Below are 23,002 nucleotides of genomic sequence, written 5' to 3'. Positions count from 1 at the left end.
AATGGTAGTTAGTACTCTTGAATGTTGGGTGTCCATGAGCAAAAGCTTTGGGTCAAGAATGAGCTATGTGATAGGTTCAGAGGATGATGAAAACATTAACCTGAGGGCCTCCTCTCAGTACTTTCATCGTATTATCTATAAATTTTCACTTTTCCACTTAATTCCACTCTGCTCCTGTATTGTAATGAGCATTCTTATCTGTTTCTCCTTATACAAAGTGAGCTCAATCAAGATGGTACTATTTTCTTTACCTTGGTATTCCTGGCCCAATGGCTGCTATCTAGCAATCTCTTAATATACAATTAGTTGGTAATGAAACAAAGTAGTAATAGGGAGATTGGACAGATAGTTGTGCCAGATTTTGGAAGACCCTAAATGTCAGGCTAAAGGAGTTTTCTTCTCTGTGTATAAAAAGGGATCACTAGAGTTTTGGGTCTAGGGAGTGACATAATGAAGTTGGTGTTTCAGGAAAGTTCCTCTGGCAGTAGTGTTTACGAAAAGACTAAAAGTAGAGAGATTAATTTCCTGATAAGGCCTGGATAACTAAAAGATTCTAAAGCAGTAAAGAACTACAGTCTAGCTCACAGACCCAGCTGACTGAATATAGGGAATAAAAGAGAAGTCTCTAAGATGACTTCTCTTTCTTCTAAGAATGACTGAAGGAATAGAAAACCCATTAAAGGATTGTTTTAAATTTGGCAGTAAATATTAATTAAGGGATGATTTGTTTTTAGTCAAGGGATATACAAGGCTAAGGTCTGAACTGTAGATATAATACAAACAGAATTGAGAAATTATTCAGGACACTACAGATACACAGTTACATGTGGGAATCAAATACAGAGGTCTTAATGCATCCTCTGAAATTTTTGTCAAGCTTCTTTTTATCTTCTCTATTGCAAAGGAAGTTAATGATTTTTCTTTTGTCAAATGCTTTTTCGTTTCTGACTTAGAGAATATGTAAGATAGGCTGGGCGCAGTGGCTCATGCATGTAATCCCAGCACTTTGGGAGGCTGAGGCAGGCAGTTCACTTGAGCCCAGGAATTTGAGATCAGACGATATGGGCGTGTTCAGGGTGGTATGGCCGTAGATGAGCCCAGGAATTTGAAACTAGTCTGGGCAACATGGTGAAACTCTGCCTCTGCAAAAAAATATAAAAATTAGCTAGGCCTGGTGGACCTGTAGTCCAAGCTGCTTAGGAGGTTGAGGCGAGAGGATGACTTGAGCCCAGGAGGTGAAGGTTGCAGTGAGCCAAGATCATGCCACTGCACTCCAGCCTGGCCGATAGAGTGAGACCCTGTCTCAAAAAAGGAGAAGAAAAATAAAGAGAATATATAAAATGATTGCATTTTAGTGACTGTGACTCCTATAATGGGTAAGAAAGGGTCAAGGGGAGGAGAAAGAAAAAGGAGTATGAGATGGAGGTTTGAGACACTTTAAGATAAATGAATTTTATTATATCATTTTTTTTATTCCAGAAACTGTGGAAGTCTCACAATATAGCCTTCTTTTTAATAAGCTTCTAGGTTCCTGTATAGAAAGCAGTAGTCTTGGTATGTCATCCTCTGTGGCAGAATTCATGATTTCAAAGAGCATCCCTATTGATTTTTGCTTTCTCAGAAGATTAATTACTTCTTTAGGAAGGAGTCGTTTATGGCTCAAAGCCAGAGCCCACTACAAAAGTAAGTTACATTTAAAATGTTTTAATATATTGGTTTATAATTGTATTCTCTAACCCAGAATTTATAATATTTAAGATTAGATATTTATATGTATTAAAAGAGCAGTAATACATATTCAAATGTAGTGGTCTCAACAGATCTGTGCTCTCTTTTGAAACCTATTGTTTCTCTTCTGTTTCCAGTTGCTTTCCTTATTTCCAATATTTCCAATTTCCAATCTTTATTTCTTGCACAGTAGCCTGTCCGCTAGAGGGCGAGCAAAGGGAACAAATGACAGGATAGAACCAGGTTGGCATATCTTATAATAAATAATACAAGCGTAAAACAAGTGGGTAGAATGAAGTTTAAAGAATATCTGTTTTTATTTATCTCTGCTATATCCCTAATTGTTATAACTAAAAATATTCAATAGCAGGTCACATCAGAAGCATAAAGGCTGTCATAACAATGCAACATAGTATATGTTTTTCACGTGGCTTTTAGTAATAGAACTTTGTTAATCTACTTACAGCTGTTGTTCTCTAACAAATAAGCCTGGAAAATTAGTGCTTTCTCTAGTCCAAGCCACCTCGCAGGTATTTTAATTAGAAAAATTAGAAAGTAATTCCATGTATGTTCTAGATCTAGAAAAGAATTGTTTTTTCTGCCTTCATGCAGTAATTTGTCTTCAACTACCATTTCTACCACTATCATGTATATAACAAATATTTGAGTGCCTACTCTGTGTCACCCTGTACCAAATGTGTCAAATATCCTAGCCACTACTACCTGAGCTGGAAGTGTTTTTCAGGTGGCCAGCTGTGATCAGTGTAGCAGGTGGTAACTTTTTTTCCCCAACAAAATGGGAAAGAAAATGTTAGGGTACATTACAGGTAGTAAGTTTAATTATTTGATAAAATTTTCATTTCAGTTGCATGTATGCACGTATGTATACTGGGTCATTATGCAAAATGTGTTTCTTGTAGGTTATAATCAAAAGAAGTTTTGAAAGCTGAGTTTTCTTAAAAAGGGTGATCAGAAATTTAGAGGAACAATAGAATTGTTTGTTCATAACACCTAATTTCAATTGTGTGGTTATGTTTCAACTCTTTATACTATTTACCTTCAGACTTCTAGAAACCATACACACACACACGTGTGTGTGTGATTTTAGTTTCTAGAATTGAAGTTAATGGGAATAATTTAATTTCATATAACTGTGCAACTGGGGGGAGATGCCATCAGAAGGTGTTTATATGCCACAGGAACAAATATAAGCTCAGACATTTAAATGAGATTTTTATAAATATTTCTATTTTTTTAGTTGGAAATAAAATTTTATATTAAAGCATCTAGACTTAATCATTTACTTTAAAATTTTTTAACAACTTTATAGAAGTATAATTCAAAAGCCATACAACTCACCCATTTAAAGTATACAAGTCAATGGTTTTACTGTATCTACAGAGTTGTGTAACCATCACCATAATCAACTTTAGAATAGTTTATTCATACCAGAAAGAAACCTCATATCCATTAGCAGTCACTCCTCATTCCTCCAAATCTATTCAGCCCTAGTAAGAATTACTTTTAAAGATTTTTTTAGCAGTGTGTTAAAGCAATCAATGCCTGTGTACAATACAGTACCTTTGTTATTGGAACTTTTCCTTTTATCTAATCACATGTGTTCCTTATTTCATATGCAGTGTAACTTCTGAGACTTATGCAAGTGAGGTTACAGGGTAAAGAGTATTTTTGTTTTCTAAGGAATGTACCTGAATTATAAAACCATGAATAAAAATGAGTAATTTACAGCCAAATGAGTAATTTATAGCCACTGATCAGTCTTCAAAACATCTCATTTTCTAACAACATTGACATTAAAATTATATTGGAACTCCTTTTGGGTTTATCTTCAGACATAGCTTAACACTTGCAAGAAGAGCCTTTCAATGGTGTATAATCGTGTCTAGTAGTACTTTATTTGGGACTTAAGGCTGACTTTCTTCAAGGCACTGTTAAGACTTGGTGCCAGTGCCTTTGTTTTGACTTTTTTAAAACTTTTTTTGTTTTAATATTTTTATGACTTTATTGAGATAATTTCACATATCATGAAATTAATTCACTTAAAGTATATAATGCATTCATTTTTGGTATAGTCACAGAGTCATGCAGCCATCACCACCATTTAAGTTTAGAACATCTTTAACACCTCCAGAAAAAGAAACCTTGTACACATTAGCATTTATTCTCCATTCCCTGGTTGTCTCCTCTTCCACCCTAGTCCTAGGCAACAACTAATTTATTCTCTGTCTCCATGAATTTAACCATTCTAGACAGATCACATAAATGGAATCATTCAATACATGTGTTTTAGTGACTGGCTTTTTTTTTTTTTTTTCTTGGAGACGGAGTCTCCCTCTGTCACCTAGGCTGGAGTGCAATGGTGCAATCTCGGCTCACTGCAACCTCCGCCTCCCAGGTTCAAGTGATTCTCCTGCCTCAGCCTCCTGAGTAGCTGGGATTACAGGCGCGTATCACCATGCCCAGCTAATTTTGTATTTTTAGTAGAGATGGTGTTTCACCATGTTAGCCAGGCTGGTCTCGAACTCCCAGCCTCAGGTCATCCACCCGTCTCGACCTCCCAAAGTGCTGCGGTTACATGCATGAGCCACTGCGCCCAGCCATGGCTGGCTTCTTATACTTAGCCTAGTGTTTTCAAATTTCAGTGTTGTAGCATGTATCAATACTTTGTTCCTTTTTATTGCTAAACAATATTCTATAGAATGGAATTTGTTTATTCATTGGTTGATGGACATTTGAGTTGTTTCCACTTTTTGGCTATTGTGAATAGTGCTACTTTGAATATTCACATAAGTTTTTATGTGTATATATATGCATTCATTTCTCTTGGGAGAATTGCTGACTCATACAGTAAATCTATATTTAGCTTTTTGCCAAACTGCCAAACTGTTTCCTGAAGAAGCTGCATCATTTTATATTTATATTCCCACCAGCCATGTACGGGATTTCCTGTTTCTTTATATCTTCACCAACACTTGTTACTGTGTTTTTTATTTTAGCTTTCCTCCTAGTGGGTGTTAAGTAATGTATCATTACAGTTTTGGTTTTCATATCCCTAGTAACTAATGATGTTGAGGACCTTTTCATATAGTTATTGGTCATTCATATATTTTCTTTTGAGAATGTCTATTAAATCCTTTGCCCTTTTTTTTAATTGGGTTTTTTTGGTTGTAAGAGTATTCATACATACATACACATGTACATATGCATGTGTATGTATTTATATACATATGTATGTATATATGTATACATATATGTATGTATATATGTATACATGTACATATGTATATATGTATACATGTATACATATATATGTATGTATATATGTATGTATATACATTTGTATGTATATGCATTTATATACACTCTGGATACAAATCCCTTGTCAGATATATGAATTACAAATATTTTGTCCATCCTGTGGGTTGTCTGTTACTTTCTTGATGGCTTTCCCTTGCTTTCATGTCAGACTAATCAGGAGGAGGTTGTCCAGGGACAGCAGAGTTTCCTTTCTCATGCTCCTGATTTGTTCTCCCTTGTCCTAAAAATACTGCTTTTCTCTCAGAACTGAGAAGTCAAGAGAGAGATGTTATTAGGGTGTCTTTCCATTACTTTCCCCCCAGAATCAAATGTGAGTATTTTTCTTCTCACGTTTCATTTTGAGTGAAAAAAAAAATCGTATTAGTAGATTTCTAGTTAATTTGTTATTTTCTGCTTTTTAATTCTGGTAAGAAAAGTTAAATAAGAATTCATGTAAATTATACCTACCAAAAACTAGTAAAGTTAATGAGTTAACAGTTTGTTGCTCCTGGCAGTGACCTAGAGAGGTGGGAATACCTAGTGGTTAGGAATCCAAAATCTGGAGCCAGAAAGTGGGCACCCCATGCAAGCTTAGAGAGCCTGAGTGCTTACCAAAAGCCCCTCGTCCATAACATGGCAGTAATGGTACCTAATTTCAAAGGTAGCATATTGTCAAGTTAAAATGAGGTAAAACCCATGTGTTTATTAGCACATGTACCTGGCACGTAGCAGGTCTTCAAAGATTAGCCATTACTCATCTTAGAAAGATTTCTTGAAGAAACTCATCCTAACAAAACAAAACATTTTAAGCAAAATTTACATACATATTTAAATTGGTTTCAGTAAAATATAATAATATAAAATTGCCTATATATAGTTTGGATGTTCTGGAAGTTTTAAAGGTATTTCCCTACATATCACTCCTAATAAGCACCTAAACAATTTAAAAGTTAAATCTCTTCTCTTGAAAAGTGAAGTTTTAAAAACATGAATTGGTGAATGTAGCTACAACACACAGATCACCTACAGGATGGAAATGTATTTTATGCCTAGTACTTAGCACAATGCCAGACATTTAGTAGCAACAGTAAATACTGCATCAACTATAATGGTACTATAAATAACTGTGCTCAAAAATAGTTATTCTGAAATTGTCTTGTGTTTACTGTGGCTTGAAATAAATGTCATTTGCCGTAATAAGGCTCAAAAGTCATTCTTCAGAGTGTTTTTTTAATGTTTCTCACTTTTTTTGTTTGTTTTTGTTTTTGTTGAGATGGAGTCTCACACTGTCGCCTAGGCTGGAGTGCAGTGGCACAATCTCGGCTCACTGCAGCCTCTGCCTCCCAGCTTCAAGTGATTCTCCTGACTCAGCCTCCCGAGTTGCTGGGACGACAGGTGCCCGCCACCACACCCAACTAATTTTTGTATTTTAGTAGGGATGGGGTTTCACCATGTTGGCCAGGCTGGTCTCGAACTACTGACTTCAAGAGATCCACCCGCCTCAGCCTCCCAAAGTGCTGGGATTACAGGCGTGAGTCACCACACCCAGCCCTTCTCACCTTTTATTTAATGTTTCAAAAGCACTTTACAAAGAATAATGCCAAATATACTAGGATAAGCTATCATGTAATTTGTTAATCTGCTTCTAATGTGAAGACTTATTCTGTGTAAGTAATTATCACCTGTAGGTATTTCAGAAATCTAGGTTTTTACCTATTGGGTTTTAGTAAAGTTTGACCTATTATTTAATTTTTCAGGTGCTCTTTCCTTGGGTTGCTACCCACCATTGGAAGGAAATTTATACCGAAAACTTCTTCTAATTCCATCTTATTTATCTGAGATTGAAATGCTCTTAGCTATTGAAATCTTCATGGTATCTAATGCTAGTAGTATTCAGAGTCCTGGAACTTCTACACAGATACTGCAGATAGTTTTGAAAAGGTTGGTTGACATAACTTTAACTGCATTCTGAATGTAGATCATGACTCCCCACACCCACCCTAGGATGTAAATGTTTTATGTGTTTTTATATATACATATATATTTATGTATATATTTATATATGTACTTTGTGTGTGTGTATTGCAAACTCTCAATCATTTAAATTGAGAAAGGATTAGACCTGTTTGAGGCTTAAAACCAAACAAGTTAGTAGCATTCGGTAAACACTTTAGCAACTTCAAAGATATAGTTAGATGTTCAAAGAGATGGATCCTCTTTAGATACCAACCTTTCATACGTTTAGAGATCAGTACCTATAAAAATCTTTATCTCTAGTCAACTCAAAAGATCAAAGGACTAGTGTCTAAAAGGGAAATACGTGATCATTTATTAGGTTCAGCCAAGAATACCATTGAAAATAAAGCCATCAGCCTAGTTTCTATATTTTATAATGCTATATATGCATAAATATTATAAAGTAGGTACTGTACCAGAGTGACACCCTTTCACGTAATTTTGTTTGGAATCCTAGAATTTAGGCATACGGTAGATGGTGTGCCTAAATGGTGGTATGCCATACGATTTCTTGTCAGCTTTATCCAGGAAACTTGCAATATAAGGATCTCCTGGGAATCCTGTTTTAGAGCTTCTTGACAAGAATTTTGCTTCAGTTTACTGGTGTGACAAACCAGATCCTCTGGTTGAATATTACATTAGTTATCTATTGCTGTAGAATAAATTATCCCTGGACCTAATGGCTTAAAACAGCAAATAGTATCTTAGTATCTGTGGGTCAGAAATTTTAGAGAGGTTTAGCCAGATGGTCCTAGCTCGGGAATTTTCATGTGACTCAGAGTTTTTCCACACAGTTGGAGTCAAGATGTTGTCAGAAACTTTAGTCACCTACGTGATAGCTTGCTGGAGCTAGAGGATCCTTTTCCTAGATGGCTCACTCAAATACCTGTTGGGTGGAAGCCTCAGTTCACCACATGGGCCTCTCCATAGGTTGGTTAAGTGTCTTCATGACATGACTGACAGTTAATTTCTCCCAGAATGAGTGATCCAAGAAAGAAAAAGCAAGGAGGAAGCTGCAGGGTCTTTTGTGACCTACATAAAGCAAGAACTGTGAAGAGTCTGAGATTTTACCCTATTGCAAGCTACAAGCTAACCTGCCACAGTTTCATAGATGGTAGCATAAGACACAAGACTCCTGTGTCGGAGACAGAGGACTTTATTATTTGTGGTACACCAAACAGCATGATTATCTACATATTTGCATCATTTCCTCTTGCTCCTAAGTCCCATAGATGGGCCCACATGGATACCTACATATGCCATGAGTTCTGTAACAGGAGAGGAGTACCCAGCTTAGGAAACTCAAATATTTTATGAGTAACAAGCATGCCTGCCCTTTGCTTTGCGGGGAGTTACTATCTCCATCATCTAAGACTGTGAGCAAACCTGCCCTTTGCTCCAGAAGAAGAAACTATCTTTATCTTTCAAGGTTGTTCACTATATAATCCTTGTAATTTAGAACAAAGGGTAGGCAGTGACTCTTGCAAAACTTCACAAACTCAAGAGACCCATGGAGAGTTGTCATCCAACACCCTAGTATCCAAAGTTACATACTGTCACTTCTGTTCTCCTTTTTTGTAGGTGAGTCTTTTGATCCAGTCCACACTTAAGGGGAGGAGAATTAGGAAGTAAATTATTTTAGTTCCACCTTCAAAAAAACCCACTAAAATTCACCTTTTTTCTTATAGTTCTTTTTTTTTTCAGAGGGCTTCCTTATTTACCACTGTGCACTATGGTGGATAAGGGATCTAGGCTCCCCATCATCCTAATGAGGTCATGGTTTTCTCATAGCTTTCTATTCCCCACACACATGCAACTTGTTTATTTACTTATTGAATTTGGAAGGCATTTGTAACCATAGTGCATAACTAGTGACATACCTAAATCTTTGATTTTGTCCAAACCAATATATTTTGTCTATTGTCATTATCATGCTAAGCCCTGCCTTGTTACATTTACCTCTCTCTATGAGACAGAATTTTATTCATCTTTAGACTTTTTAGGACTGCACATAGTTGGCATCTGTACCACCTACCAGATTCCTGGGCACCTCTTTCAAAGCTAGAATGTACTAGAAGGTACCTGACCAGTCTTTCCTCTCTGTGACCACTGGTTCCTGTTTCAAGTGCAAGTCCTCACTCCTGTCACTCTAGACCATACTGTGATGTTAATGCAGATAGGTTCCTACTCAGAACTTGCTGCTGGGCCCCGTAGATACCAAGAGTAGGAAGCAGTGAACACAAAGAAAAAAGTGATACTTAATGTAACAGCCACACCTCTATTTTAAATAGTTCCCGTTCCCTACCCCAGAGGAAAAAACTGACATAAGGTGTGAATTTTAGGCAATTCAATGCAGTCACAATTGATTGCAGATGGCGCTGATAGAAAAATTATTAGAAAAATTAATTCTGGCACTTAAGGAAGCACCTTAAATCAGTATTGAAGAAAATAACCAGAAATATAATAAAGCCCCTATAGCTATACAATTTGTTACCAAATGTTAGCTACATATTAAGTATTTGCTTATAAGTAAAAATAGTCAATATCAAAGTAAAACTTAACATGTGAATGTTAATTCTAAACTGGATTACATTTAGTATTTTGTGCATTCTCGTGAATAATTGTAGATATTCACTTTCAAAATACAAAGATATAGGTAATTAGCTGTGTTCTAAATCAGTATTTTTCGAACTGGGTTGCAGACTATTTGTGTGGTGAAATCAATTTAGGGTGTTACAACCAGCATTATTTTTAAAATCAGGGTTTTTGTCATCAGGGTAAGTCTTGTTTTGTCAAATTTACTTTTTATGTATGAAGATATATACTGGGCCATAATATGTCTTTTTTTTTTGGACAGAGTCTTGCTCTATCACTCAGGCTAGAGTGCAGTGGTGCAATCATAGCTCACTGCAGCCTCAACTTCCTGGGCTCAAGGCATCCTCCCACCTCAGCCTCCTGAGCAGCTGGGACTACAGGCGCATGTCATCATACCCAGCTAGTTTTTAAATTTTTTGTAGAGATGAAGGTCTCACTGTGTTGCTCAGGCTGATCTTGAACTCCTGGCCTCAAGCGATCCCCCCAACCTGAGCCTCCAAAGCGCTGGGATTATACCACTACACCTGGCCAAAATGCCTTTCTTACTGTGGGTCATGATCAAAAGAGTTTGAAAGCCACTTTTAGAAGAATATGGTGAGAAGACTATCATAGCTTAGTACCAGTAAATGTAAATGACTATCTTTTGAAGAAACTATATAGCTTTTTTAAGAGTTTCTGACTTTATGAGGTGTTCATTTTATAGGTGTGAAGACAACCAGTCTCGGAGCAATGATGATTATCAAGCTGCAGTAGAAAGGTTAATTATGGCTGCTCGTATATCAGATCCAAAGCTTTTCGTTAAACACATGACTGTCAATGTTAATAAGGAACAGGTTTATAGTTTGGAACACTGTTCTGCCCTGAAATGGTTAAAAGAGAATATGAAGTGGGCTGGAAAGGTTTGGCTTTTCAGTAACCATTAGCTAATAAAGTCTGCTCTTCTTTTTTTTTTTTAGTTCAAGTAATCATTGTTGAAAATAAAAGGCAATAAAAATAGACAGTTTTCACTATATTCAGCTCTTTGACTTTATTGACTTACAGTAAGTTAATAGTTTTAAAGCACTAAAAATGTTTATTGATATGTAATTTTCAGTTATTTTATTCACACAGAAAAGTGACTTTTCAGATTACTTTTTGACTTTAAAAGAAACTAAGCATGGTAAATCCCACTTTATTCTGAAATCCAAAACTGAATACTGTGCAGCATTTAATAAGAGGGAGACATAATAGGGAAAATATGCAAGCAGGTAACTGGAGTTTTCAGGAAAACATTTAGGGGTATGAAATAGGTTTAGTGTGTACTCAGTCCAGTCTCTAAAGCTGTACTACATCTGTAATCGAGAATAATAAAACAATATTGAAAATGAACACAAAAATTCAGAATACTTTCTGAATTATACCAGAAAGTTTAAATTACCCTCTGAATGGTTTTCCTTTAGTGTATCTTAGAATACTAGATGAGTTTTGAAAATTTATGTGCATTACACTAGATAAGACACAAATATACCCAAAACTTAATTAAACAAGGATTCTTCCTTCCAAACCAATTTAGGAAGTTAAAACTCTTCTGAAGTCATATTCAGAATCTGTATCACATTCTCCAAGGTGGTAATCCTCATCTTTGATACTTTAAACCGTAATTTAAAATTATTTAGATTTTAAAAAGTGTGAATAAGGTGAGTAATAAGTTGCAATTAAGGGGACTGAAAGTATTTTTTTTTCCTGAGAAAGGGTCTTACTCTGTGCCCAGGCTCGAGTGCAGTGGCATGATCAGGGCTCACTGCAGCCTCAACCTCCCAGGCTCAAGCAATCCTCCCATCTCAGCCTCCCATGTAGCTAAGACTACAGGTATGCGCCACCATGCCCAGATAATTTTTGTTTTTTGGTGTTTTTTTTTTGTTGTTTTTTTTTTTCTTGAGATGGGGTTTTGCTATGTTTCCCAGGCTGGTCTCAAACTTCTGGACTCAAGCTGTCTGCCCACCTTGGCCTCCCAAAGTGCTGGGATTACAGGCATGGGCCACCGTGCCCAGCTGGACCAAAAGTATTTCTTAAGGGAGTTCACAAAATATGGTAAATAGCAGCATCATTGGAATAAGTCTGTAACATCACAAGACTAGGAAGGTTAAATCCTAGCTCTTGCCAAAATGCCTGATTACTGTCGATGAAATGTAGAATGAATGCCATCACAAATGGGATATGAGGAAGTGAGGCAGGTGACGTCAAGAAGGATACCCAGTTCTTTAGTATGAAGGAACTGGGTGACTATAACCTGCCGTTACTTCAGTGGAGCACCTAGGAAATGAATTAGGTTTGGAGATCATTTTGAGGCACCTTTGAAAACAAGGGGAGAATAGAAAGTGGGCATTTGTAAATTAGTCATTTACAAATGACTAAGAAAGGAATTAGAGAAATTCTTCTAACCCTCTCTAACCCTAAGAAAGGAATTAGAGAAATATGTGACCACTGAGATGCTGGTGGCAAAGATGTATTAGGATGAAGATGCAGGAGGGAAAGGATGATAAATTAAGGTTTTAGGAAAAATGGGATTGGATGGAATGGTTTACAAGTGTCTGGACTGGTTTCTAATGACAAGAGCCTTATTGCTGGAACAAACAGAGGCATTTTTGCCTGTCAGCAGTGCCAAAAGATGGGAAAGGATTGTTAATCATTGCTGGGTGAGGTGTCAAAGCCCCGAAAACAAAAAGTGTTGGCTCTCGGGTAGTAAGAAGAATTTACTGACAACAGTGTAGGTTTGAAAAGGAAGTTTCATTAGATAGATAGAAGGATGCAGAAGGATGCAGCAGGGTGCTTCAGCAAGAGAGGACAGAGCTCACCACAGTGGATTTTTCCTTAGGAGTATTTATAGAGCTTAAAGCAGGAGCTTAAGGGTAATTTGGACCATATTAGCCATGTAGCCTCTCTTCAACAAGAGAGGACAGAGCTCACCACAGTGGATTTTTCCTTAGGAGTATTTATAGAGCTTAAAGCAGGAGCTTAAGGGTAATTTGGACCACATTAGCCATTAGCCATATTAGCCAATTGGACCATATTAATCATGATAAATGATTATATTTGTAGACATTTTGGTGCCTTGATGTTAGCAAGGGTTGCACAATGAGTTTTGACATGCATGCATTTGGAGATGTATAGAAATTCTAGTTACTAGAGGAGCCAAGATGGCCGAATAGGAACAGCTCCGGTCTACAGCTCCCAGCGCGAGCGACGCAGAAGATGGGTGATTTCTGCATTTCCATCTGAGGTACCGTGTTCATCTCACTAGGGAGTGCCAGACAGTGGGCGCAGGTCAGTGGGTGAGTGCACCGTGCGCCAGCCGAAGCAGGGGCGAGGCATTGCCTCACTTGGGAAGCCCAAGGGGTCAGGGAGTTCCCTTTCCAGGGGTGACAGACGGCACCTGGAAAATCGGGCCACTCCCACCCGAATACTGTGCTTTTCCGACGGGCTTAGGAAACGGTGCCCCAGGAGAGTATAGCCCGCACCTGGCTCAGAGGGTCCTACGCCCACGGAGTCTCGCTGATTGCTAGCACAGCAGTCTGAGATCAAACAGCAAGTCGGCAGCGAGGCTGGGGGAGGGGCGCCCGCCATTGCCCAGGCTCGCTTAGGTAAACAAAGCAGCCGGGAAGCTTGAACTGGGTGGAGCCCACCACAGCTCAAGGAGGCCTGCCTGCCTCTGTAGGCTCCACCTCTGGGGGCAGGGCACAGACAAACAAAAAGACAGCAGTAACCTCTGCAGACTTAAATGTCCCTGTCTGACAGCTTTGAGGAGAGCAGTGGTTCTCCCAGCAAGCAACTGGAGATCTGAGAACGGGCTGACTGCCTCCTCAAGTGGGTCCCTGACCCCTGACCCCCGAGCAGCCTAACTGGGAGGCACCCGCCAGCAGGGGCAGACTGATAAGTCACACGGCCGGCCAGGTACTCCAACAGACCTGCAGCTGAGGGTCCTGTCTGTTAGAAGGAAAACTAACAGAAAGGACATCCACACCAAAAGCCCATCTGTACATCACCATCATCAAAGACCAAAAGTAGATAAAACCACAAAGATGGGGAAAAAACAAAGCAGAAAAACTGGAAACTCTAAAAAGCAGAGTACCTCTCCTCCTCCAAAGGAACGCAGTTCCTCACCAGCAACGGAACAAAGCTGGACGGAGAATGACTTTGACGAGCTGAGAGAAGAAGACTTCAGACGATCAAATTACTCCGAGCTACGGGAGGATATTCAAACCAAAGGCAAAGAAGTTGAAAACTTTGAAAAAAATTTAGAAGAATGTATAACTAGAATAACCAATACAGAGAAGTGCTTAAAGGAGCTGATGGAGCTGAAAACCAAGGCTCGAGAACTACGTGAAGAATGCAGAAGCCTCAGGAGCTGATGCGATCAAATGGAAGAAAGGGTATCAGCCCTGGAAGATGAAATGAATGAAATGAAGCGAGAAGGGAAGTTTAGAGAAAAAAGAATAAAAAGAAACGAGCAAAGCCTCCAAGAAATGTGGGACTATGTGAAAAGACCAAATCTACGTCTGATTGGTGTACCTGAAAGTGACGGGGAGAATGGAAACAGGTTGGAAAACACTCTGCAGGATATTATCCAGGAGAACTTCCCCAATCTAGCAAGGCAGGCCAACATTCAGATTCAGGAAATACAGAGAACGCCACAAAGATACTCCTCGAGAAGAGCAACTCCAAGACACATAATTGTCAGATTCACCAAAGTTGAAATGAAGGAAAAAATGTTAAGGGCAGCCAGAGAGAAAGGTCGGGTTACCATCAAAGGGAAGCCCATCAGACTAACAGCAGATCTCTCGGCAGAAACCCTACAAGCCAGAAGAGAGTGGGGGCCAATATTCAACATTCTTAAAGAAAAGAATTTTCAACCCAGAATTTCATATCCTGCCAAACTAAGCTTCATAAGTGAAGGAGAAATAAAATACTTTACAGACAAGCAAATGCTGAGAGATTTTGTCACCACCAGGCCTGCCCTAAAAGAGCTCCTGAAGGAAGCGCTAAACATGGAAAGGCACAACCGGTACCAGCCACTGCAAAATCATACCGAAATGTAAAGACCATCGAGACTAGGAAGAGACTGCATCAACTAATGAGCAAAATAACCAGCTAACATCATAATGACAGGATCAGATTCACACATAACGATATTAACTTTTAATGTAAATGGACTAAATGCTCCAATTAAAAGACACAGACTGGCAAATTGGATAAAGACTCAAGACCCATCAGTGTGCTGTATTCAGGAAACCCATCTCACGGGCAGAGACACACATAGGCTCAAAATAAAAGGATGGAGGAAGATCTACCAAGCAAATGGAAAACAAAAAAAGGCAGGGGTTGCAATCCTAGTCTCTGATAAAACAGACTTTAAACCAACAAAGATCAAAAGAGACAAAGAAGGCCATTACATAATGGTAAAGGGATTAATTCAACAAGAAGAGCTAACTATCCTAAATATATATGCACCCAATACAGGAGCACCCAGATTCATAAAGCAACTCCTGAGTGACCTACAAAGAGACTTAGACTCCCACACATTAATAATGGGAGACTTTAACACCCCACTGTCAACATTAGACAGATCAACGAAACAGAAAATCAACAAGGATACCCAGGAATTGAACTCAGCTCTGCACCAAGCGGACCTAATAGACATCTACAGAACTCTCCACCCCAAATCAACAGAATATACATTTTTTTCAGCACCACACCACACCTATTCCAAAATTGACCATATACTTGGAAGTAAAGCTCTCCTTAATAAATGTAAAAGAACAGAAATTATAACAAACTATCTCTCAGATCACAGTGCAATCAAGGTAGAACTCAGGATTAAGAATCTCACTCAAAACCGCTCAACTACGTGGAAACTGAACAACCTGCTCCTGAATGACTACTGGGTACATAACGAAATGAAGGCAGAAATAAAGATGTTCTTTGAAACCAACGAGAACCAAGACACAACATACCAGAATCTCTGGGATGCATTCAAAGCAGTGTGTAGAGGGAAATTTATAGCACTAAATGCCCACAAGAGAAAGCAGGAAAGATCCAAAATTGACACCCTAACATCACAATTAAAAGAACTAGAAAAGCAAGAGCAAACACATTCAAAAGCTAGCAGAAGGCAAGAAATAACTAAAATCAGAGCAGAACTGAAGGAAATAGAGACACAAAAAACCCTTCAAAAAATAAATGAATCCAGGAGCTGGTTTTTTGAAAGGATCAACAAAATTGATAGACCGCTAGCAAGATTAATAAAGAAAAAAAGAGAGAAGAATCAAATAGATGCAATAAAAAATGATAAAGGGGATATCACCACCGATCCCACAGAAATACAAACTACCATCAGAGAATATTACAAACACCTCTACGCAAATAAACTAGAAAATCTAGAAGAAATGGATAAATTCCTCGACACATACACCCTCCCAAGACTAAACCAGGAAGAAGTTGAACCTCTGAATAGACCAATAACAGGAGCTGAAATTGTGGCAATAATCAATAGCTTACCAACCAAAAAAAGTCCAGGACCAGATGGGTTCACAGCCGAATTCTACCAGAGGTACAAGGAGGAGCTGGTACCATTCCTTCTGAAACTATTCCAATCAATAGAAAAAGAGGGAATCCTCCCTAACTCATTTTATGAGGCCAGCATCATCCTGATACCAAAGCCTGGCAGAGACACAACAAAAAAAGAGAATTTTAGACCAATATCCTTGATGAACATTGATGCAAAAATCCTCAATAAAATACTGGCAAACAGAATCCAGCAGCACATCAAAAAGCTTATCCACCATGATCAAGTGGGCTTCATCCCTGGGATGCAAGGCTGGTTCAATATACGCAAATCAATAAATGTAATCCAGCATATAAACAGAACCAAAGTAAAAACCACATGATTATCTCAATAGATGCAGAAAAGGCCTTTGACAAAATTCAACAACCCTTCATGCTAAAAACTCTCAATAAATTAGGTATTGATGGGTCGTATCTCAAAATAATAAGAGCTATTTATGACAAACCCACAGCCAATATCATACTGAATGGGCAAAAACTGGAAGCATTCCCTTTGAAAACTGGCACAAGACAGGGATGCCCTCTCTCACCACTTCTATTCAACATAGTGTTGGAAGTTCTGGCCAGGGCAATTAGGCAAGAGAAGGAAATAAAGGGTATTCAATTAGGAAAAGAGGAAGTCAAATTGTCCCTGTTTGCAGATGACATGATAGTATATCTAGAAAACCCCATTGTCTCAGCCCAAAATCTCCTTAAGCTGATAAGCAACTTCAGCAAAGTCTCAGGATACAAAATCAATGTACAAAAATCACAAGCATTCTTATACATCAATAACACACAAACAGAGAGCCAAATCATGAGTGAACTCCCATTCACAATTGCTTCAAAGAGAATAAAATACCTAGGAATCCAACTTACAAGGGATGTGAAGGACCTCTTCAAGGAGAACTACAAACCACTGCTCAAGGAAATAAAAGAGGATACAAACAAATGGAAGAACATTCCATGCTCATGGGTAGGAAGAATCAATATCATGAAAATGGCCATCCTTCCCAAGGTAATTTACAGATTCAATGCCATCCCCATCAAGTTACCAATGACTTTCTTCACAGAATTGGAAAAAACTACTTTAAAGTTCATATGGAACCAAAAAAGAGCCCGCATCACCAAGTCAATCCTAAGCCAAAAGAACAAAGCTGGAGGCATCACGCTACCTGACTTCAAACTATACTACAAGGCTACAGTAACCAAAACAGCATGGTACTGGTACCAAAACAGAGATATAGATCAATGGAACAGAACAGAGCCGTCAGAAATAATGCCACATATCTACAACTATCTGATCTTTGACAAACCTGACAAAAACAAGAAATGGGGAAAGGATTCCCTATTTAATAAATGGTGCTGGGAAAACTGGCTAGCCATATGTAGAAAGCTGAAACTGGATCCCTTCCTTACACCTTATACAAAAATCAATTCAAGATGGATTAACGACTTAAATGTTAGACCTAAAACCATAAAAACCCTAGAAGAAAACCGAGGCAATACCATTCAGGACATAGGCATGGGCAAGGACTTCATGTCTAAAACACCAAAAGCAATGGCAACAAAAGCCAAAATTGACAAATGGGATCTAATTAAACTCAAGAGCTTCTGCACAGCAAAGGAAACTACCATCAGAGTGAACAGGCAGCCTACAAAATGGGAGAAAATTTTCGCAACCTACTCATCTGACAAAGGGCTAATATCCAGAATCTACAATGAACTCCAACAAATTTACAAGAAAAAAACAAACAACCCCATCAAAAAGTGGGCGAAGGACATGAACAGACACTTCTCAAAAGAAGACATTTATGCAGCCAAAAAACACATGAAAAAATGCTCACCATCACTGGCCATCAGAGAAATGCAAATCAAAACCACAATGAGATACCATCTCACACCAGTTAGAATGGCAATCATTAAAAAGTCAGGAAACAACAGGTGCTGGAGAGGATGTGGAGAAATAGGAACACTTTTACACTGTTGGTGGGACTGTAAACTAGTTCAACCCTTGTGGAAGTCAGTGTGGCGATTCCTCAGGGATCTAGAACTAGAAATTCCATTTGACCCAGCCATCCCATTACTGGGTATATACCCAAAGGACTATAAATCATGCTGCTATAAAGACACATGCACACGTATGTTTATTGCGGCATTATTCACAATAGCAAAGACTTGGAACCAACCCAAATGTCCAACAATGATAGACTGGATTAAGAAAATGTGGCACATATACACCATGGAATACTATGCAGCCATAAAAAATGATGAGTTCACGTCCTTTGTAGGGACATGGATGAAACTGGAAATCATCATTCTCAGTAAACTATCGCAAGAACAAAAAACCAAACACCGCATATTCTCACTCATAAGTGGGAATTGAACAATGAGAACACATGGACACAGGAAGGGGAACATCACACTTCGGGGACTGTTGTGGGGTGGCGGGAGGGGGGAGAAAAAAATAAACAAATAAATAAATAAATAAATAAATAAATAAATAAATAAATTCTAGTTACTTAAAAATTGGGGGGAAAGAAGCCTGGTACCAGATGCCAGGTTTTGATAACGGGGAAGTCTAATCACTTCTAAATTCCTCAGGGAAGGAGTTTTGCCTGCAGATGGTCTGCTTGATGGCCACCAGGTGATCTTTGCTTTCCTCATTTTCCCCCTGACAGATATCTTGGTCAAATATTTGACCCTTTCTAATCCCCCATGGTCCTCTGTACCTTCTGCCTATTATGGTTTCAAGAGAGGGGAAACAGCACAGTGAAGAGGGGTGTCAGGTCTGTCTGGCTACTTCTTGCTGAAAGGGATCATTGAGGGGATAAGTCACATTTTTCCCTTTCTTGCTCTCTGTCATGAAGGGTTATGAAAAACTTATTGGGGACAGGAGACACCGGATTCCATCAAGAGGCTCCATATAAGTGGAAGTTGCTGTTGCAGGCTGGTATTGGGATTACATAATCTGTAGGTGGAATCATTGTAATCTGGAAGACAGAAACTTAATGAGAGCATTAAAGAGGCAGGGACCAAATATTAGAAGAAGAATAATAAGGAATAAAGGTCCAAGGAATGGGAGAAGCCAGGTGATTTTTGGAAACCAATTAGTAAGGATTTTGGCCCAGTTTGGGTTACTTTGAGAAGGTGTGTGTAGCCATTTGGTTTGTTTGAAAATTTCTTGGACATCAGTTTCCACTTCACCAGACACATTAATGTAGGTACAACACATTTTGTTAATGACAGCACAGACTCCTTATTCAGCTAGGAGGTAATCTAGAGCTCTTCTGTTATCAACAACCATTCCTGCTAGTGAGGCTAAAGACTTTTCTAGTGCTGATAGACTTGTGCTAGTTTTTGCTATTTCGAGGGAGGCAGCAAGTTCCCATAGTGTGATTTCATGATAAGTACAACCTCCCCAAGGGGTGAGAGTTGTGATGATTCCCACAACTCCAACAATAAGTCCTAGGGCCCTTTTTCATCTAGAATGGGATTCTAGATTGGAAGTTATGTTTAAGACAGTGATTTGGGCAGGAGCTATTGTACCCAGGGTACAATCATCATAATGAAGAGCATTATCAAGGTGGGATAGAGCCAAAGCTTGAAAAGGATTTAAATAATAGCAGTGCCACAAAACCATAAGAGTCCAGGAGGGGCAGGTAATACATTTTTGAGGCTTCTTGGACTAAGGGCCACTGCTGCTAAGGCTCTTAAGCCATCCCTGAGATACTAGGTCTAAGGTTTTTTTTTTTTTTTAAATATGCTATAGGTGCCAGGCACAGTGGCTCACACCTGTAATCCCAGCACTTTGGGAGGCCGAGGCAGGCAGATCACGAGGTCAGGAGTTCGAGACCAGCCTGGCCAACATGGTGAAACCCTGACTCTACGAAAAATACAAAAATTAGCTGGGCGTGGTGGTGCACACCTATAATCCCAGCTACTTGGGAGGCTGAGGCAGGAGAATCACTTGAGCTTGGGAAGCAGAGGTTGCAGTGATCCAAGATCACGCCATTGCACTCCAGCCTGAACAATAGAGTGAGACTCCATCTCAAAGAAAAAAAAAATGCTGTAGGGCACTTAGAGGGCCCCCCAATCTTGGGCTAAGACTCCCAAAGCTATTCCCTTTTGTTCATGTACGTACAAAAAGGCTTAGTCAGATCTGGTAGGGCTGAGGTCAGGGCTGAGATTAAAGCCTGTTTTAAAGTGTTTAGAGCATGCTTCATATCATTAGTCCAGGATAGAGAGTGTTCATGAGTTCCCTTGAGGGCTTCATATAAAGGTTTTGCTATTAACTCGAAGGAATCTATATTCTGCAAAACCCAGCCTTACCCAAAAATGACTGAAGCTGTTGTTTAGTTACCACAATTGTCACGTTTAAGATCTGTACAAGCACTACAAAGGCTTTTTCACTGGGAATTAAAATAAGACCCCAAAATTGAACCCTTTGTGTGGATATTTGTGCTTTAGAAGGAGATACTTTGTACCCACAATTAGCAAGTTTGTTGAATACTAATACTATATTTTGGTCTGGAACAGCCTTGTTAGGACTAGATTAGTAAGTCATCCGCATACTGAAGCAGATTGCTATCTGGGAGAAGCTGCAGGGGCTCTTCTGGTGAAGTGTTAATACAGCTAGAAGGTGGGGCCTTAGCTGTAAATTAGCTTGTAATTTTGTAAATCACAACCTAATGGAACAGGGCTAAAAAGGAGTAAAGGAATAGCCTTTCATTTTACAAGGGAGTGGCTGTGTGAAACAGCCTCATTGGGGTTTTCCATCAATATCCATGAGGAAAATGGAGGACTGGCACATCGGGCCATAGTAAATGTTTATAAAGCTGAATAACTGTCCCTTGTATCTATGAATAACATTATCTGTTGTTCAGCCACAATCAGATTTGCCCTGGGCTCATCCACAGAGATGGAAAAGACAGGGCCGTGGATGGCTTCAAGGCCCCATCTAGAGGATGGATGACTGACATTTCAGAGGCTTGATCATAATCCAGGAATAGAATTAGAGGTGTTTGCCCTTGCTCTCGCCCTCACCCTCACCCTCGTTCTGCAGGATCCCCTTGTCAGGTAGGTTGGTGAGACTGTGGCTGTCATAGCCTAGAAGGAAGAGGTGGCCCCCCTTCACGAGGGAGGGACACTCATTCTTCCAATTTGCAGTGAGGACAGGGTCCCAGGGATGGCATGCAACCTGGAGGTTTGGGACATTCTCAACTTCAGTGTCCTTAAAGGCTGCTTTTAATAAAGTACAAAAGGGAGTTTGTGGGCCTTTGGAGTTTTTGTCTGATGTCTGGGGAAGCCTGACTTATAAAATGTACAGCCAGAAGGGATTGGCCCTCAGGGCTTTCAGGATCTAAATCTGTGTATTTATGCATGGCCTCCATTAGTCTAGCTTGGAAAAGGGAAGGGTCCTTGGTCCTGAGTGATCTCTCATAATTTAGAAAAAGTAACAGGTTTTATTTCATTCCTTCCAACAAACATGTTATCATACAATCTTCTCTTCCCCTGTCTCTGTTTGGACTGGCATTGGCAGTGTGGTATTACCAATTGGGTTCTGTGTTGGGTACAGCTTCTGCCCCGCCTCTGTTATTAGGATTGCCAACATGAGCTTCGTCTGCCCAAACTCGAGCTAAAGACCGTGATTTTTTCTTCGTGGGAACAGCAAACAGTTAATACCACAAATGTGTCTTGCCAGGTTAAATCAAAGGCAATAAAGCCCAAAATTCTTGAATGAACTTAGAGGGATCCTGGCTAAATGAACCCAACTTGGATTGAATTTGCCAAAGATGAGACAATGGAAAAGGGACATGAACTCAAATTGTTCCCAAATCTCCGTTTGCCACCTTGTGGAGAGGCATAACACTTGGGGGATTTTCTGAGGACTTTGTACTAGTGGCATATGTAACTCCTGTGCAAGTATGTGAGGGTGATAAAGTATCTGGATGGTAGGGGGCAGGGGTTGATTGGGGCATGGAGCAGATGGCAAGGGGTGCACAATGAGTTTTGACATGCGTGCATTACGGAGATACACAGAAATTCTAGTTACTTTTAAATTTGGAGGGAAGAAGTCTGGTACCAGATGCTGGCTTTAGATAACAGGGAAGTCCAGTTACTTCTAAATTCCTCAGGTAAGGAGTTTCTGCCTAAGGATGGTCCGCTTCATGGCCACCAGGTGATCTTTGCTTTCAATTCTATTTGCTTGATTTCATCTGTGGCAGTTTCTGGGGGAATCAGAGTTACAGGAACAAAATAAAACTAACAGTAAAACTTTCATGCTGACGGGAGAATGCTTAACGTTTAAAAATAGGTGCTGAAGGGGCCAAAGCCAAACAACGCAAGCCGGAAAAGAAATGTTTAAAAGTTAGCTATATTTATACAAGGAAAACCAAAAGACTTAAACGAGACTTGTAAAATTCGAGGCTCTCCACTGAGACTTGTTCCCTGGCGCCAGCTCCGGGAGTTCCGCAGAGCCTCGCCCCCTGCCAGGGCGCCCGGGGCGAAGGACCGCACGGCGCATGCGCGCGTCTTCCGGCAGCCCCTTTCCTCTTCTTCCCCAAGATTCAGCGCGTGCTCGGTTGCCCTTCTCCGTTCCCTGCAGGCCCTTGGGTCAGGACCCACCACCTGCCGGCCCATCACTTTCCGAGTCCCTCCGGCCTAGTCGGAGTGCTCGCTCGCGCCTCCTAAAGCTTTCAGCCGAGCGCGCCGAGACCCCTCAGGGCGGCCGGTAAGAAGGCGGGGGGCGGGGGCTCAAAGCGCG

General features: G+C 39.7%; 2 protein-coding genes across 5 annotated transcripts in view; both read left to right on the top strand.

Annotated features, from left to right (window-relative positions):
- The window catches only part of TOPAZ1 (testis and ovary specific TOPAZ 1), a 93,682-nt gene extending 83,013 nt beyond the window's left edge, over nt 1-10,669 (top strand). The window contains exons 18-20 of the mRNA XM_054479551.1: nt 1,480-1,683; nt 6,804-6,987; nt 10,361-10,669. Of these exons, the coding sequence (XP_054335526.1) occupies nt 1,480-1,683; nt 6,804-6,987; nt 10,361-10,580 (608 nt within the window). The 3' untranslated portion in view covers nt 10,581-10,669. The remainder of the gene's footprint in view (nt 1-1,479; nt 1,684-6,803; nt 6,988-10,360) is intronic.
- A 12,093-nt stretch (nt 10,670-22,762) lies between these two features.
- TCAIM (T cell activation inhibitor, mitochondrial) overlaps nt 22,763-23,002 on the top strand; it is a 71,210-nt gene continuing 70,970 nt past the window's right edge. For 3 of the 4 annotated variants that reach the window (XM_063661999.1, XM_063662002.1, XM_054479549.2), the window contains exon 1: nt 22,763-22,969. The gene's annotated coding sequence lies outside the window, so the exon portion shown is untranslated. The remainder of the gene's footprint in view (nt 22,970-23,002) is intronic. The other variant, XM_054479548.2, reaches the window with a different exon arrangement.

This window comes from Pongo pygmaeus, chromosome 2, assembly GCF_028885625.2.
Source record: "Pongo pygmaeus isolate AG05252 chromosome 2, NHGRI_mPonPyg2-v2.0_pri, whole genome shotgun sequence".
NCBI lineage: Eukaryota > Metazoa > Chordata > Mammalia > Primates > Hominidae > Pongo > Pongo pygmaeus.
The sequence above is the reverse complement of the archived record's forward strand: the minus strand, read 5'-3'. Positions and strand labels throughout refer to the sequence as shown.